This window comes from Martes martes, assembly GCF_963455335.1.
Source record: "Martes martes genome assembly, chromosome: 11".
In the NCBI taxonomy this organism is placed as follows: Eukaryota; Metazoa; Chordata; class Mammalia; order Carnivora; family Mustelidae; genus Martes; species Martes martes.
In genome coordinates, this window is record NC_137899.1 from 22,218,854 (window position 1) to 22,234,794 (window position 15,941).

The window sequence follows — 15,941 nt, forward strand, 5'->3', positions numbered from 1 at the left end:
TTTTTCTTTCTGGAAGGGGGCAAGCCTTGTTCCCCACCCCCACCTTCCATCCTGGAGGGCGAGGCTGAGAGGTCCCTTTTGTTCTTCCTAGAGAACCTGTAAACACAAGGCAGTTTTTCCCAGTCCTTGCTTGTGTTGAAGTTTGGAAGTACGATAGTATATTAAAGTCATGATCCGACGCTGTACTGGAGCTCCAGCCTGGTGGGGGGTGCGGCGTGCGGTCCTTTCATGGCATCATGGCGCTCAGTCTCGCACACGCCCTGGTGGACTTGAGAGCACCCGCGAGCAGCTGGTGCTCGATCTCCGTGATGAGTGCCTGCGCTGTTGTCAGGACGGAGGGCAACAGAATGAGGCAGAGTAACTGAAATATGCCACTTGTTGATCCTCTTGTCTTTTTTTGGACTTCTGGGACCCCTCCAGATGGAAGCGGATGTGATGTAAAAGTTCCGTGCGGGCCAAGGCGTGGAGTGCTCTGGACTTGTGTCAGAGCCCCAGGAGAGGGCACTTCCTCGGGCTCTGCAGGGGGCCCCAGTGAGTGCCCTAGAAGTAGGAAAAGCCAGTCTGACAGACGTCACCCGGCTTCCTCAGCACTGGTCACATCTCAGAAAGAAGAGGCGACCTTATTGATTTAGAGTGGTGTGGAAGGGCATCCAAGAAAGAAGTGTGCGCTCTTCCCAGAACCTGAGAACAGAGTTTGGTGTGGGGGCCGTCCTGATAGGGGATCTGGTCAGGTAAGGAGGAAAGTGGTCACAGTTCCCGAGTATTGAACTAGTAACAGTAAAAGTTGTATTGGAGGGATTTGGTGAGTGGAAGGCAATCATCTTCCACAGTTTCGTGGCTACCGCCACGGAAGCCAACCAGAAAGCACGGCGGCCGAGGTTTCCCAATGATACCTGCCTCTGCCCTGTTGAACAGGTCCTTTTTGTTAAGAAAATCTCATCCCTCTTCAGAGAACTAGGACCAGATAACACGACAAGACAGCCTCCAGCTTACCTCTCCTCTTCCTTTTTTTCTTTTAAATCCTTTCTTTGTGGGCTTCTTTGACTTGAGAGTTTCACTGGAAATAACGTGGGTGCTAATCAGAACGGTCATCTTTCAAGGAATAACTCAATTAATATCTTTGTGTTGGGTTGTAAGAAGTAGACTCTGCCCGATTGAAATGTTCTTGAAAACAAACTAGAAGAGTGAGCAAGGGCTCAAGGGCGGGGTCAGGAGCAGCCCTGGCACCATCCTCGGGGCTCCTGCAGCGACTTCCTCATGGTCTCCCCTCTTCCTCATGGCTTGTCCCAGGCGAGGAAGACTCTGCTGGCCATTTACCATGAGATCCGACTGTTCCTTTGCATTCGTGGCCACATGTGAGGTTTTGTGCCCTGATCTGCAATAGGTATTTCTTGTTCATTGGGTGGAGGGGAGAGGCCCCAGGTGAGGACCTTCTGCGGCTCTGCCACACTTGCGTGACCTGACACTGGGTGTGTCCAGGTCCTGCGGGATTCTGAGTTCATGAACTGGTGCTCTCACGGGGTAGTTGACGACCATCTTGTCACCCCTTTTCCCCCCTTTCCTTTAAAAAAAAAAAAAAGGCGGTCTGGTCATGGCCCACCTATGCCCACCCTTGGTTTGTGGCAGGCCGTGGTGGAGGCCCTGCCCTGCACCCTGGTCGGGGCCTGGGGAGGAGATGGGGGATGCGGGAGGGCAGGGCTCCTGAGTGCCTTTCAGAACAGCAAGATCTAATACAGAATAGAAGTGTACAAAAACCAAAAATAGGATTGAGCCTTTTCTTTTTTAAAAAAAGATTTTAAGAACATGGTATTGGATCCGCACAGCAGCAGCAGTTGCCATCTTTATATACCGTTAGCAGATGAAACTCGTGGTCCTGAGGGTTTTTTTGAGGACAGGGGGAGACTGCCTGCCAGAAACGGAAACACGTGACCTCCCCTGCCAGCCAGCAGGCTTGGGGGCAGGTAGTGGCAACCCAGGAGGCAGGCCAGCTCTCCCTGCCCTCTACCCCCGGGGTCCTCCCGGCCCAGGGCACAGAGCAGGAGCCACAGAGCCTTCTTTGTGGCTCTGGGTTTTCCCTTGGTTGAGTCAGAAGTGAAAGAAATGATGAGACGCTGGGAATAGCTCTTGGTTACCAAGACATGAGGGTCTTTGCTTCACCTGCTCGCCAGGGGCTGGGCAAGCCTGTGGGCGGAGGGCAGGCATGAGTCAGCCCTGGTCCTGAATCGAGTCCGGTCCTGCCATTCAGAGGGGGGTGCAGTCCCCGGCAGACCTGGCTGATGTGCTTCTTGCAGGATGAGGGGAGGACGTAGACTTGACACCCTCCAGGAGAGGAAATGGAAGAGTATTTCTGAAACTTCCTTGTACTTTTTCAAGGGAAGAAACAAGTTGGTGTTGAGCTCTTTTAGAAGGCCCTTTGGTTTGATCAGATCCTCATAAAATGTAGGTCTCATTTACAAGGAGAAAAAGTTGCTGCCTTGGGGGCCGCTTCACGGAGTGCTTAGCATGTCATCTGTTGTGTCCTAGGCATTTGAGCTGGCAACGGGAGATTATCTGTTTGAACCGCATTCTGGGGAAGACTACTCCAGAGATGAAGGTGAGTATCGCTGCCTGCCGCGTGTCTCAGGCGGGGTCTCCTGAGAGACCCGAGCTTCTGGAGAGTAATGTGTTTCTATACTGAAAGAGAGCTGTGTTCCGGTTTTCAAACACCCAATTCAGTCACTTTTCCTTGAGCTTGAAGCCCCCTTGGGCACAGTGGATGTGCAGCTCTGTGGAGAGCCCTTGGCCCGAGCCCGCCTGGCCTCCTGCTTGCCCCGGGCCTGGTGCCCAGTGGCCAGGAGAGGACAGGCTGTGGGAACCGCAGAGCCTCTCTGTGGTCCTTGTGTCCACCAGTCTGCTGCCCATTTCTCTGTCCTCTTGGGGAGCTGAGTTGAAAACCGGGAAATTCTGGCTTGATTTCCATCTGTAAACCTGACCATCTCCATGCTTATTTGCTTGCAATGCTGGGGTGGCCTGGGGGTGAGCTGGGGCCAGTCACCGTTAATGCTCCAGACGGTGCCTGAGGCCCGCCAGCCCCAGGAGCCTCTGCATGGATGTGCGCAGACATTGTTGATTTGAATCTATTTTGGATTTTTTACTAATTTCAATTTTTTCCCCTCTTCTTTTATCCCATCCTTCCCTCTGCCCCTCCCATTCCCGTATCCTTTTTTTTCTCTCCTCCATAGACCACATAGCCCACATCATAGAGCTGCTAGGCAGTATCCCAAGGCACTTTGCTCTGTCTGGAAAATATTCTCGGGAATTCTTCAATCGCAGAGGTAGTACCTCATCTTTTTGAAAAGCGCCATGATGCAGACAGAAACGGGACAGCAGCTGCTGATCGTAGCATTAACGGTGACAGACCTGTCTCCTAAATTCAAAAAGCAACCTAGCCAAATTCCTCTGCTGATTTAAAAGTTGAGAGGGCAGACTGCACTCGCCCTGGGCTGTGGTCGCCCCGCGTATCCGTGCTCGCATTACCAGGTGGCGCTCTGTTTCTGTCTGCGCGGGCGGTAGCAGTGTCCGCATGCAGTGTACTGATTAAACTGTCGTGTGTTTCTGTTTTGCTGGCAATGTTTCCCAATGCAGATCACATAGCATTGATCATTGAACTGCTGGGGAAAGTCCCTCGAAAATACGCTATGTTGGGGAAATATTCCAAGGAGTTTTTCACCAGAAAAGGTAACGGTATTTATGCAACGCTAATTTCCAGCATAATCCTCTCCCAAAAGGAGAACTTGTGCGTTTCCATTTGGGCGGTGGAGAAAAACCCGGACCTTTACAGCTGGGGATTCTGCTGAAGAAAGCTCTCAAGACATAAGCTCGAGCCGTCTCGTATCTGTGGAGTACGGATTTTGTAAGAGCACAACCTTCCTGAAACCCTTGGTCTCCTTCCCACCTCCCTGTCCCAGTCTGAGTCCATGTGTATATTTGTGGGTTTGGAAAAAGGAGTTGAAGTTTAAGCTGGCTGGACTTAACTTTCCTCTTCTCTGTTCTTGGAGCCCCAGTGTTTCTGCCATGGAGTGGAGGCAGCCACGGGGCTGGACTTAGCGAGTGTCTGTCCATGTCGTCTTGGGTCTGTTTTAGCCACTGAGGAGTGGCTGTGGGCCTGTGAAAACCCTGTGCCCCAAACTCGGAGAAATCAAGTTTTGTTCTCTCGTTGCATTATTACACTGTGTTGTAGCTGATTTACTTTGATAAGCTCTGTTGATCTTCCCTTGATGTGACCCTGAATAGATGTTTCTTTGCCTCATGTAGTCTTTAATTAGTGATCAGGTTTTTAAAATACCCCAAAGCCCCAGGAATTCATTTTTGAAGGACCCCTTCCCATTGCCATGTTCCTTTGTGTGAGCATGTGGGTCCTCTTCATATTTTTCCAGCTTGGATTTTTTTGCGGGTGGTGGGGTGGGCAGTGAGGGCTGCAGCACCCTTTAAAAAATAACTTTTAAAGTTGGTTTGAGCAGGACATGGAGTTTCTAGAAATTTCTGAAAGTCCTTGGTACTCTGTTCCTCTCTGCTTTAGCCAGATTTAGAGGACTGATTCAGACTTTGTATTTTCCTATGAGATAGATAAGTTACTCTTTTAGAGGAATAATCCTTTTTTATACCCTTTGGTGATGGTGACCTAATCAGCCCTCATTTCATCCTCTACATATTCTTGTGAAATGCATGGAGATTTGAGAACTGACGGTGCCAAAGCTGGCGATTTCCTGAGCCACTTACTCTGAGCACAGCGACCCCGACTCCCAGCTGTTCTGGGATCACCTGGGGGGCAGCCTCTGAAGTATATGTAACTGATGCAGTTACTCTCTTATTACCTGTTAAAGGCTTATCACAGGAGAAAAGATTGTCAGGGAGAACTGTTCTTTAGACAGCCTGTATTAATTTTGGTTCCCAGAATCTATGTGGTCTTTGCATTTGGGTCCCATGAGCAAGCTCCGTGGTTCCCCTCACACGGGGGCCCCGGGAGGCTTGAGGGCAGCAGAATGGCTTTGCCACTGAACCATGTTCGGCGACAGCTGGGGTGTGAGTGTGCTGTGAGGCTGGGCGTGTCTCATCTTCAGGTCCCCTCCATGTGGTTGTTACAAAGAAATGTAAGAGGTATCTGTGCAGTGCGTGGCACTCTAGTAGCTCGTGCCATGTCCACTAAGGCAAGACTGGAAACAAGAGAACACTCTAAACAGGGTGAACTTCTAGACAGTGGTTTTCCTGGGAGAGTGGACCAAGTTTCCACAGGAAACTTTCAGAAAATGTTACTTGAAAATGGTTGAAGCGAGGGAAAGCTCCAGATGATTGTGGCTTGGGATTCCGTGTGACTTGAGGAACTCTGTTTTAATCAGGCAGATCCCCTCTTCCACACTGGAGAATGTTTTCAGAGCCTGGAGAGATGGCAGGAGGATGTGGCTGGCAGATGACTTGCAGCGAGCCTCCAGCCACAGCTGTCACCATTGTCAGGTGGGGGGTTGGAGGGGAGGATGGCACAGAGCTTACCAGACTAGTCTGTCCTGAAAGAGGGGACATTACTGACCTGCTGATGTTCTGGGGGAGGGGACAGGCACTGCACAGCACTGGACCACAGCACCTGCCCCTTCAGCCAAGCAGGGTCTGCCACGGGTACGTGAGCAGGTTCCGGCTTCAGACTGTGGGGGGGACAGCTGAGAAGGGCACGCGGGGATAGTTCCTTTAACTGTGCTGCTGCTGCCTTTGCTCCACAGCGAGGAGCCGCTTGCAACACCTGGGCTCTGCAGCTCCCTCAGTGCATTGTCCCTGGGGAGGAAGAGGAACAGGGACACAGGCAGGGGACCTGCATGGTGAGAGAGTGAAGTTGTGGGAGTTATTTGAGGTCATGTGCTCAGACTTGTTCCTGGAGGCAGCTCCCCTGAGCCTCTCGTGTCCTCATGCTTTGCCGGGGCCGCAGACCACCAGGGACGCTCCTGCTGAGGACGAGCCCAGACCCGGCACAGGGCCCAGAAGCCTCGCCTCCGCCCAGCTGGCAGGTGCTGTCTTTATAGGAGAGGCTGATGAGTGATGCATGGTGAACCGATGCCGGGTCGCCGGCGGGTCTCAGCTCAGAGCTGCCTGTCCCATAGCCCTTGGTGCTGGCAGGCGCTGTTCACACTGGCCTCCCTGTCAGCACCGCTGCCGGTCCTGGGACTCGGCGTGGTCTGTGTGCATTCATGACCCGCTGCCCCGTGGGAGCCCGAGTGCTAGCACAGGACCGTGCTGCTGGAGCGGCAGGTCGTGGTCACGCGTGTGCTTTGGGACTCACGTGCGTGGGGCAGGTTTGAGGGGCTTGTTGAGCTGCAGAGCAGAGTTGTTTGGCATCCTTGGTAAATCTAGACCGAAAACAGTGTGACCTGTTGTTACTTTTCTCCTTCATTTGGATATAAGGGAGCGTTTGTGACTAGGCAAGACATCCTCTAAAATGACTGGGAGTTGGGGCTTTGGTCCTGATCACTTTTGAGTTATAATAACTGGAGACAAGAAGGGACTTAGGGTTGTTAAAAGTCACAGAACTAGTACGATGATGAATGAGGGCCTGTTGTGAAAATAATTTCACCGTGTGCCCTAGGACGATGCTACATTAAAGGTGGGCTTTGGTAATGTGTGTGAATATACGTTTTGGAAGTAATGAGATCTTCAGTATATCCATTAAAGAATTTTTTAAAAAACACCTTTGTACCAGAACTGATAAAAGCAAAACCGAATACTTACTAATTTGCTGAAGTCACCTTGGAAGATAGCCAGTGGTTGAGAGGGAGCGACCAGCACCACATTTTTGTGCTCTCCGTGCTCCTGGGTGGAAGCAGATCTCCTCCCCACTGGGAGGCCGGGGAGGAGGGAGGCTGTGTGTTCGGGCTAGAGATCAAGTGCCACTAAGTGACATCTTAGTTATTCTGGGTAAAATGGTTGTTTCGTGTTTGAGTTATTTCTTGGCCAGGAATTTTTAAAAGGAGCTGGATTTTTTGGCAAAGGATGTAGTTCCTGTTCTCACCCTGTTAGGGTTTAATAACCAGCAAGCTATTCCTTCCGATGCGGACATTAGCCACCAAAGATTGCTCATAAAAATCATTTTGATCAGTGTGTGGAGATGTGCCCCAAGAGAAACAAGCATCTCTGTGAATTCTGTCCCTGTCCTGTCCTGTTACAGTCTGAAGGTGCCCCCCCCCCGCAAATTCATATATGGGAATCCTAACCCCCCAATATGGTGGTATTAAGAGGTAGGGCCTTGGGAAAGTACAGAAGGTCATGAGGGCGGAGCCCTCATGGGTGGGACTAGTGCCCTTGGGGAGGAGACCCCAGCCGGCTCCCTTGCCTCGTGTGCCCCATGAGGACACGAGGAGCCCGTGACCCAGAGAGGGCCCGCAGCAGAAGCCAGTGTGGCTGGCGGCCGCTCCTGGACTACCAGCCTCCAGGACCGTGGGCAAGAAAGTAATGTTGATTTATAAGCCACTCGGTTGTACTTTGTGATGGTGGCTAGAGCAGGCTGACATGGCCTCAGAAGTGAGCCGTTCTCCAGAAGAGCCCCGGCGCTCAAGTGGTGGTGGCACAGACAGTGCCGGCGGGAGCCCACCTCCCTGTGGGTTGAAGCGGCTGCCGCCATTGTTTCAGTAAAGGTCACTGTGTTGAGAATGGAAGTATCAAAGGAGTTGACTTTTTTTTTAAATCGCTTTGATTCTAGGTAAGTCCATCAAGTGTGCTGGAATGAGTAGGATGATCTGTGTGTGGGACCAGAGACCTTGAATTCCTACTGGAGACTTCAGGGCATGCATGAAACCTGCGTGTCCGGAGTATTGGCAGTGTCCCGCCCTCCCATGTCCCGGGCTGTGGCTGCGGGGTTGCAGCGCGGCCCTGGACGGACTGGGCGCTGCGGGGAGCTCTGTAAACGAGACGCTCTGTTCCGTGTTCTTTGTTCTCGGTTTGAGATGGAAGCTGTTGGAACGGTTGTGATGCTGCCCAGAATCACCCTAGATCACCAGATGGCCTGATTTCTGGGAAGCGTGGGGCCACTGTGGCTGGGCAGGGTGTGCTGGCTGCAGGGTGGCAGCCAGGTGACAGCGCGGGGGGCCACACTAGGGACTCATCTCCACAGGAGCTGGGCGCGGTGCAGGCACCTAGAAAAGGCTCCTCACGCCAGTGAGTCTGACACTTAACTGTGGACGACTTCCGCGACAGTCAGACTTCAAACATGAGCTCTGAGCGGTGAGGTTCTCGGCACGATCCGAGGCTCACTGTGTCTTTTTACAGCCTGGTGCGGAGGGGGCACCCTGAGGGCTTCGTACACTCAGAAACCTGAGCCCTGTTCCATCTTGGTTTTTGGAGGTCTTCGTGAGCCAGAAGCAGGTGGCACTGTGTTCTCTCGGCCTGGACGCCCCTGCAGCAAACCCGCACCCTCTCACAGGGCACTTTTGGAAGGCTGCACCGTCCAGGCGCCCCCCACCCAGGGTTGGGGTGTGAGACGGGAGGGCGCTGTAGCAATGATGCCACCGCGTAGAGGCCGACTCAGGACACCGAACACAGCAGACACTTTGGAAAAGAACAGACCCCAGGCCACAGCTGACCATAGGTCCGAATCCGTGTTTTAATCGTTTCAATTTGAATTTAAGCATCTGATGCAAAAAAAGTGATGAAATTATTGCTGTAACAGGTTCAGTCACAGCTCACCCCATGTACTCCCATCACTCATTGTGAGCTGCTAACCAGTGGGGGGATGTTTGGACGCGCATTAACTGTGTTGGAATTCTTTCAGTTGTCACTTTGTTGTAAGATTTGTACCCTTTTTTTAAAGAGCAGCTTTATCGAGAGGCGATCTCTTGCATCCTGTGCATTTCCAGGTGTACAGCTGAGTAGTTTCTGACACGTTCCAGAGTCAGGCAGCCGTCTTCACTCTCCCTGAGAAAGCTGCTGCCTGTTAGCCCTTGCTCTGCATTCTCCCTCAGCCCGGCCGCCCCTGGTCCGTGCTCTGCCCCCCCGCCGGTCACCTCATGTGGGTGGGATCCTGCGGTCTGTGCACTCGGGGTCCCTCCGCTGCTTTTGGGACTGCCGGCTTCGTGTGTGTGCAGAGACGCGCCTGCTTGCCCACTCGTCTGTTGACGGCTGGGTGGGTCGTGTTTCCACTCTTCGGCTCTTAGGCATAATGGTGCCGTGAGCATTGTACAGCTGTTGGGTGGACGTGTTTTCATCTCTCTTGAATGCGCATGTGTGATGTTGAAGTATAAAACTTTAATTTTGATCAAGTCTAACTTTTTACGTTTTCTTCGTTACTTCTTTCTACGTTACTTGTTTTTGTTGCTTCTACTTTTTTATTATTTATTTATTTATTATTATTTATTTAATTTACTTTTTAAAATTATAATGTATGATTTGTTTCAGGGGTCCTGGTCTGTGATCCCTCAGTCTCATATAACACCGGAGCTCATTACGGCACATGTCCTCCCCAGTGTCCATCACCCCGGTGTTACTTGTACTTTTCATGTCTGTTCAGGAAACCATTGCCTACTTCAGGGTCCTGGAGATTATCCTTTTGTTTTCTACAGAGATTTTTTTTTTTTTTTAAAGTAGGCTCCATGCCTAGTGCAGAGCTCAGTGCAGAGTTTGAAATCACCACCCTGAGATCCACACTTGAGCTGACTGAGATCAAGGGTCAGAGGCTTAACTGACTGAGCTACAAGTTCAGTCATGATCTCAGGGTCATGAGGTCGAGCCCCACTTTGGGCTCTGTGGTGGGTGTGGAGTCTGCTTCGGATTCTGTCTCTCCCTCTGCTCCTCCCCACCCTGTCATGCACATGTGTGTGCACCTTCCTCTCTCTAAATAAAAAATAAGATAAAAATAATAAAAATTAAAAAGCATTCTGATAATCTAGGATTGGCAAATACATTTGCAGACCCAAAGCCTTGACTTGGTGGTGGGGGGCAGGGGTGGGCTGCTGAGGTCAGGGCCATCCATCTGGCCTTGCTGGGCTCCAGAGGAAAGAGTCAGTGATTCTCAGCATTCTTTAAGAAGGAAAGGAAGCTCAGTTTAAAGAATAAAGACTGGCACTATTAAGTGTCTAATTATTTGCAAACTTTGAATGAAACATACCTTGGTACATTCTCCTAGGCAAGAAAAAATTGTCAAGGTAAAAATTTGTTGACTTGTCAGGAGCTACTTGTATAATAAGAAAAAGTGGTCTCAATTTTCCCCCCCTCATTTTGGTCTCTTATTTCCCTCCCTTACATGTGTTACTATTTTACTTTGTATTCTAAGTGGTAGGAGTGGCTTGGCTGCATTTCCCGCATGTGATTCGCGGGGCTGGAGCTGCGGAGTGGACCCGAGGTCCTTCCTCAGCAGGTGAGGCTGTCCTGCCGGCAGCAGCTGCATAGGCTTGGGGGCTTAGAGTTTATTATGGAACATTTATCAACTATTGTTTTCTTTCCTTTTTTTCCCCTTCGTATTGAACATCTAGTTATTTAACATACGGTGCAATATTGGTTTCAGGAGTAGAATTCAGTGATGATCACTTATTTACAACACCCAGTGCTCAGCACAAGGGCCCTCCTCAGTCCCCACGCCCCATCCCTCCGCCCGCCTCCCTTTCAGATGCCCTCCGTTTGTTGTCTGTCTGTCATGAGACTCTTAGGGCCGGCTGCCGGGGGGGGGGCTCAGTCGGTAAGCCTCTGCCTTCAGCTCAAGTCAGGATCCCAGGGTCCTGGGATCGAGCCCCACCTCAGGCTCCCTGCTCAGCGGGGAGCCTGCTTCTCCCCCCACCCCCGCCTGCCGCTCCCCCTGCTTGTGCTCTTGCTCTCTCTCTCTCTCTGTCAAATAAATAAAATCTTTTAAAAAAAAAATCTGTTATGGCTTGTTTCCCTCTTTCTCTTTTTTCCTTTCTGCCGTGTTCATCTGTTTTGTTTCTTAAATTCCATGTATGAGTGAAATCATACTTTATCAACTGTTTAGAAGACTGTGTTTCATATTGAATTGAACATACTAACTTGTGCACGTAATCTAGGCGAGTTTATGTCCTGTGTTTTTCTTGGCACGTTTTTCCAGCTGTCTGCGTGGCCACATGTTTGCTCCTTGGGAGGCCGTTCGGTATTCTGTGATTGCACTGTTGTGCTGTGGTCAGTACCTATCGGTGCCTAAGACTGTTCTGCACATTTCCTGTTTCCTGTTTTCCTGACAGCCTCTTTGCACATAGTTTTCTGTGTGGAATTACCTGGTGGAAGGAAGGTAGATATTCTAGTCTGTTCTTTAGAAATCTCTGTCAGTTCACAGCCAGTTAGGTATGAATACAGATTGCCCTGGTCTTCAGCAATGTATTGTCTTCATCAGTGTTCTTGTGCAGATTTTAAGGTGGCTATCTCCAGTAAAGCTTCTTTCTTTCCATGGAAGATTGTACCTAATTTGATGCATTTTATTTATTTATTTTTTAATTTTTTAAAATTTATTTATTTGTTAGAGAGAGAGCGAGCACAGGCAGACAGAGTGGTAGGCAGAGGCAGAGGGAGAAGCAGGCTCCCTGCCAAGCAAGGAGCCCGATGTGGGACTCGATCCCAGGACACTGGGATCATGACCTGAGCCGAAGGCAGCCGCTTAACCAACTGAGCCACCCAGGCGTCCCAGTTTGATGCATTTTAGTTTGAAACCGGCTCCCTCAGAAAGCCATTTCTTCCTTGTTCTGGGCAAACTACGCATCTCAGCAGGTGCACCCTTTCGCAAGCCAGGGGCATGTTCCGGGTCAGAAGAGATGAAGGTCAGTGAAGTTCTCTCCCCTTTCCAGAGAACTTGCCTTTAGCTTGTTGTGTGTGAACTTTCTTAGTTTCCTTAGGCCGGCTCTGCTGAAAGCCACAGTCACTGTAAAACCCCATAATGAAGCTGGAGTTCGGGGGCACCTGCTTTGCCTTTCTAGGGACTCTGGAAATTACTCTTGTGATCATGTTCTTCTAGTCTTCTGTTCTCTTAGTACCAAACGTTGTGCCATGTAATTAAGTATTAAGTAGTATTCATCGAGCGAATGGAGCGTGGTTTGTTGTTTTTTTAAGCCCTGTTCTCCTGTTAGTGAGCACTTGTCATTGTGCACGTACCTCTCATTTTGCAGTGTGATTGGCGGCATGGGCTGGTGGGTGCTGGAGCCCCGGAGCTGGGATTGCAGATGCAAGGGGGTGAACTTGGGGTGGCGGCTCAGACTCCGTGCTCAGGGACACCGTCTTCCTTCCACAGGAGGGAGCCCTCTCCTCTCAGATGGCAGGTCCCCCCCCCTCGGAAAACAGACCGACCGACAGTTCGTGCCCGTGCTGAGATCTGTCCTCTGTCCTTGTCCTCAGAGTGTTTTCCGCGCCATCCTCTGACAGAGGACGTTGTTCCGAATCCTGTGCATGCCCGATTACAGCTCTGTAGACATACCGTTTCCCAGGAGTGTCATTGAGAGAGCGTGTGGGCCAAAAGGAAAGATCCTTGTGGGTGGAATTATAGTCATTTCTGCTTGTGTTTTTGTGATTTTCTGTAACGTGCTTTTATCATCTTTGTGATGAAAGAAAGGGGGGGTGGGCTAAGTTGAGATGCATAAATTGGTGAGCCAGGCCAGGTGTGTGGGGTGGAAAGACCTTTGTAATGCACACCGTGAGGAGCATCCCTGGTGGCTCAGGTGCAAGCTGGCTGCGGAGGTGGAGGGGACAGGAGCCCAGGCCCTAGCCCGTGCAGGGAGTGGGCGCCGGGAGTGCTTCCCTCACCTGTGGGAGCTGCTTCCGAGGCCTCTCCAGGGGCAGGGTGGGGTGTCCTGTGCAGATGTCTAACTGGAAGAAAAAGGGAGTTTTCGTCATGAAAGGGATCCTCACCTTTCGGTAGTTTGACTTGTGACAACTTTTGTTCCTATCCTGGCAAAGGCTGTTGTCCGACCATCGACCAGATCGTCAGTCCCTGTAGCTTGTCAGTGGGGGCTGCTCGCAACCTCCGCCTTGTATGTGCAGCTGGCACACTGGCACGGTCTAACTTCAAGATCCGATGTCCTGCTCTCTCAGATGTTGGAGCACATGTGTAGAAAGGAATGGTATTTGATTCAGGTCGGCCTCTAAGGCGGGGTTGCTTGCTACACTAGCCGCTAGCAGCTGGTGAAATTTAAACAAAGGGGAACTTCAGCTCCTCAGTCGCACTGATAACCAGGGCTCAGGGCTCAGCGGTCACCTCCAGCTCGCAGCTGCCCTGTCAGGGAGATAAAGTGCATCTCTGCCAGATGCACCAGAGAAAGTTCTGACTGCACTGCTCTAGAGGGAGAGACTCCCTTCTCTCTGCATGGTCACATGCAGAAGTCATGGTCCAAGGGGTTTATATAGTGTGTATCTTCAAGCTTTTTCTAAGCCTGTTTACAGACTGCAAGAGATCCCACATTGGTGGGAGAGTAGCGCCTTTGTCGTTCTTTGCTAAGGATAACATTCTGGGTGGGAACACCCCTCGCTGGCTCTGGAGGAGCACGCGACTCTCAAGGATCTCAGGGTCGTGAGTTTGAGCCCCACATTGGGTGTAGAGTTGACTAAAAATATATACATACATAAACTCAAAAAAAAAAAAAAAAAGAAAGAAAAGAAAACATTCCGGGTGGACTCGACACCTCTGCTCATTTAAAAAAACTGGAACTGATTCAAGTGGACCGTTCCCTGTTTGATGAACCCCTTATTTGCATTCACCAAACTTACTTGAAATATGACACAGCCTTGTAGACCTGGAAGGACGACCATCTGGGGGGGGGAAAGCTGGCTTGTTCGTTGTGGCTTAGTGGCTTAGTGTCGGGCAGGTAGGTGTCTGCTTCCTCACACGCCCAGCTGGACCACCCATGGGAAATGCACATCTGGAGCTTTCTTGACCCTGCCTGTTTCTTCCCTGTAGGAGAACTGCGGCACATCACCAAGTTGAAGCCCTGGAGCCTCTTTGACGTCCTTGTGGAAAAGTACGGTTGGCCCCACGAAGATGCTGCACAGTTTACAGATTTCCTGATCCCCATGTTAGAAATGGTTCCAGAAAAACGAGCCTCAGCTGGCGAATGCCTTCGGCATCCTTGGTTGAATTCTTAGCAGATTCTACAAGTAGAGCATTCTGAGCTAGCAAATGTTTTCCAGTGCATTGGACCTAAACGGTGACTCTCATTCTTTAACAGGATTACAAGTGAGCTGGCTTCATCCTCAGACCTTTATTTTGCTTTGAGGTACTGTTGTTTGACATTTTGCTTTTTGTGCACTGTGATCCTGGGGAAGGGTAGTCTTTTGTCTTCAGCTTAGTAGTTTACTGACCCACTCTCTTCTGGAAACAATAACATGTCTCGAAGCATTGTTTGTGTTGTGTGACATTCAAATGTCAGTTTTTTTGAACGAAAAATACTTTCCCCCTTGTGTTTTGGCAGGTTTTGTAACTATTTATGAAGAAATATTTTAGCTGAGTGCTATATAATTTACAATCTTAAGAAATTATCAAGTTGGAACCAAGAAATAGCAAGGAAATGTACAATTTTATCTTCCAGCAAAGGGACATCATTCCTGTACTATAGTGTATGTAAATGCACCTGTAAATGTTAATCTCCATTAAATATGGGATGGGGACTCAAATTTCAGAAAAGCTACCAAGTCTTGAGTGCTTTGTAGCCTGAGTTGCATGTAGCGGACTTGAACTGCTCCCAGGAGTGGGGCAGACTTTTCATTCCATAACAGTCCTTTTACATCGGATTTTAAAGAAAGTGGCTCTGAGTTATGTCATTCCCTATATGGCACTTTAAAGCAAGACATGCTTTCATTCTAAAATACGTATTATAGTTTTAGCACTCCCATTCATATTTTTGCATATTTTTAAAAGTACTTTAAAGGAAAAAGAGCAATTTCCCTTTAAAAATGTGATAGCCCGGTACCATGTGGTGTTGCCTCCTCCAAACACTGTAAGTTAAACTCTACGTAGATTAAATCGGACGACAAAACCATGTGCAGTGTGTGGAATGAGAAAAACAAAATATATATGTATATATATATATTTTTCGGAGAAGTTTGCTTGTGTTTGTCCAAAACCCAGGTATGGTATGCACAGTTAGCAGTGCAGCGGGCACGAGCCTGGCGTCTGCGAGGTCGCGGGGATCACGCTCATTCCATAGGCGGTTAGCTGTGTGGCTACGACGACATCACTAGCTTTTTCATTGTCTTCCCATGCACTGAGGTTGAAAAAACGATTTTCCCTTTGCAGGCTGCACACAATTTTTGTTGATGCATTTCCTTAATGTTGTAGAATCCAGGACACAAACCATAGTAGGCAATACAATTTTAGAATGTAATACGGAGGTGTATTTAGCCTCTTTTAGAAGTCAATGGATTGAATGTCAGGTTTTTAAAAAATTTTACATTCATTAAGGTGCCTCATTTTTCTTGACTCTGTCCATTAACATTTATCCATATGCCTTTGCAATAACTAGATTGTGAAAAGATAACAAGTGTTGTAATAATAATCCATTGTTTGAGGTGCTTGCAGTTGTCTTAAAAATTAAAGTGTTTTGGTTTTTTTTTTTCCAGACATTGCCTTGGTCATTGGCCTATATTTGAAGCTATAGAATCAACAAACATTTGCTCTCCTTTTAGTGTAGCGTGACCCCAACTAAAGAAGTACCCACGTTCCCATTGCAGGGAAGGTAGCTATAGAACATGCTTAAGCCTTATTACAGGAAATCATTGTTTTTTAAGAGTAGAAAATGGTCCTAGAAGAATTGCTGTAGGACAGATGCACTACCTAGGATTTCAGTGATTCTTTTTCATTCATGTTCCATCAGAAACCTACTAACTGCATCGTGTTTGAGCACTGCAAATTTTCTTTTTGACTGTATTCACCTTGAGGGAACAGACACATCCCTTCAGGTGTTAGCATGGTATCACCTATTATGGTGAGGTAGAGCATAAAAACTTCC

The 15,941-nt window shown here is 49.3% G+C and overlaps 1 protein-coding gene across 6 annotated transcripts in view; it reads left to right on the top strand.

Annotated features, from left to right (window-relative positions):
• SRPK2 (SRSF protein kinase 2) overlaps positions 1–15,553 on the top strand; it is a gene marked incomplete at its 5' end in the record, with an annotated part of 240,730 nt that extends 225,177 nt beyond the window's left edge. For 3 of the 6 annotated variants that reach the window (XM_080817911.1, XM_080817915.1, XM_080817913.1), the window contains 4 exons: positions 2,524–2,593; positions 3,222–3,314; positions 3,625–3,717; positions 13,895–15,553. In XM_080817911.1, the coding sequence (XP_080674037.1) occupies positions 2,524–2,593; positions 3,222–3,314; positions 3,625–3,717; positions 13,895–14,079 (441 nt within the window). In that variant the 3' untranslated portion in view covers positions 14,080–15,553. The remainder of the gene's footprint in view (positions 1–2,523; positions 2,594–3,221; positions 3,315–3,624; positions 3,718–13,894) is intronic. The other 3 variants (XM_080817912.1, XM_080817914.1, XM_080817916.1) reach the window with 1 other exon arrangement.
• Positions 15,554–15,941: the final 388 nt, after the last annotated feature.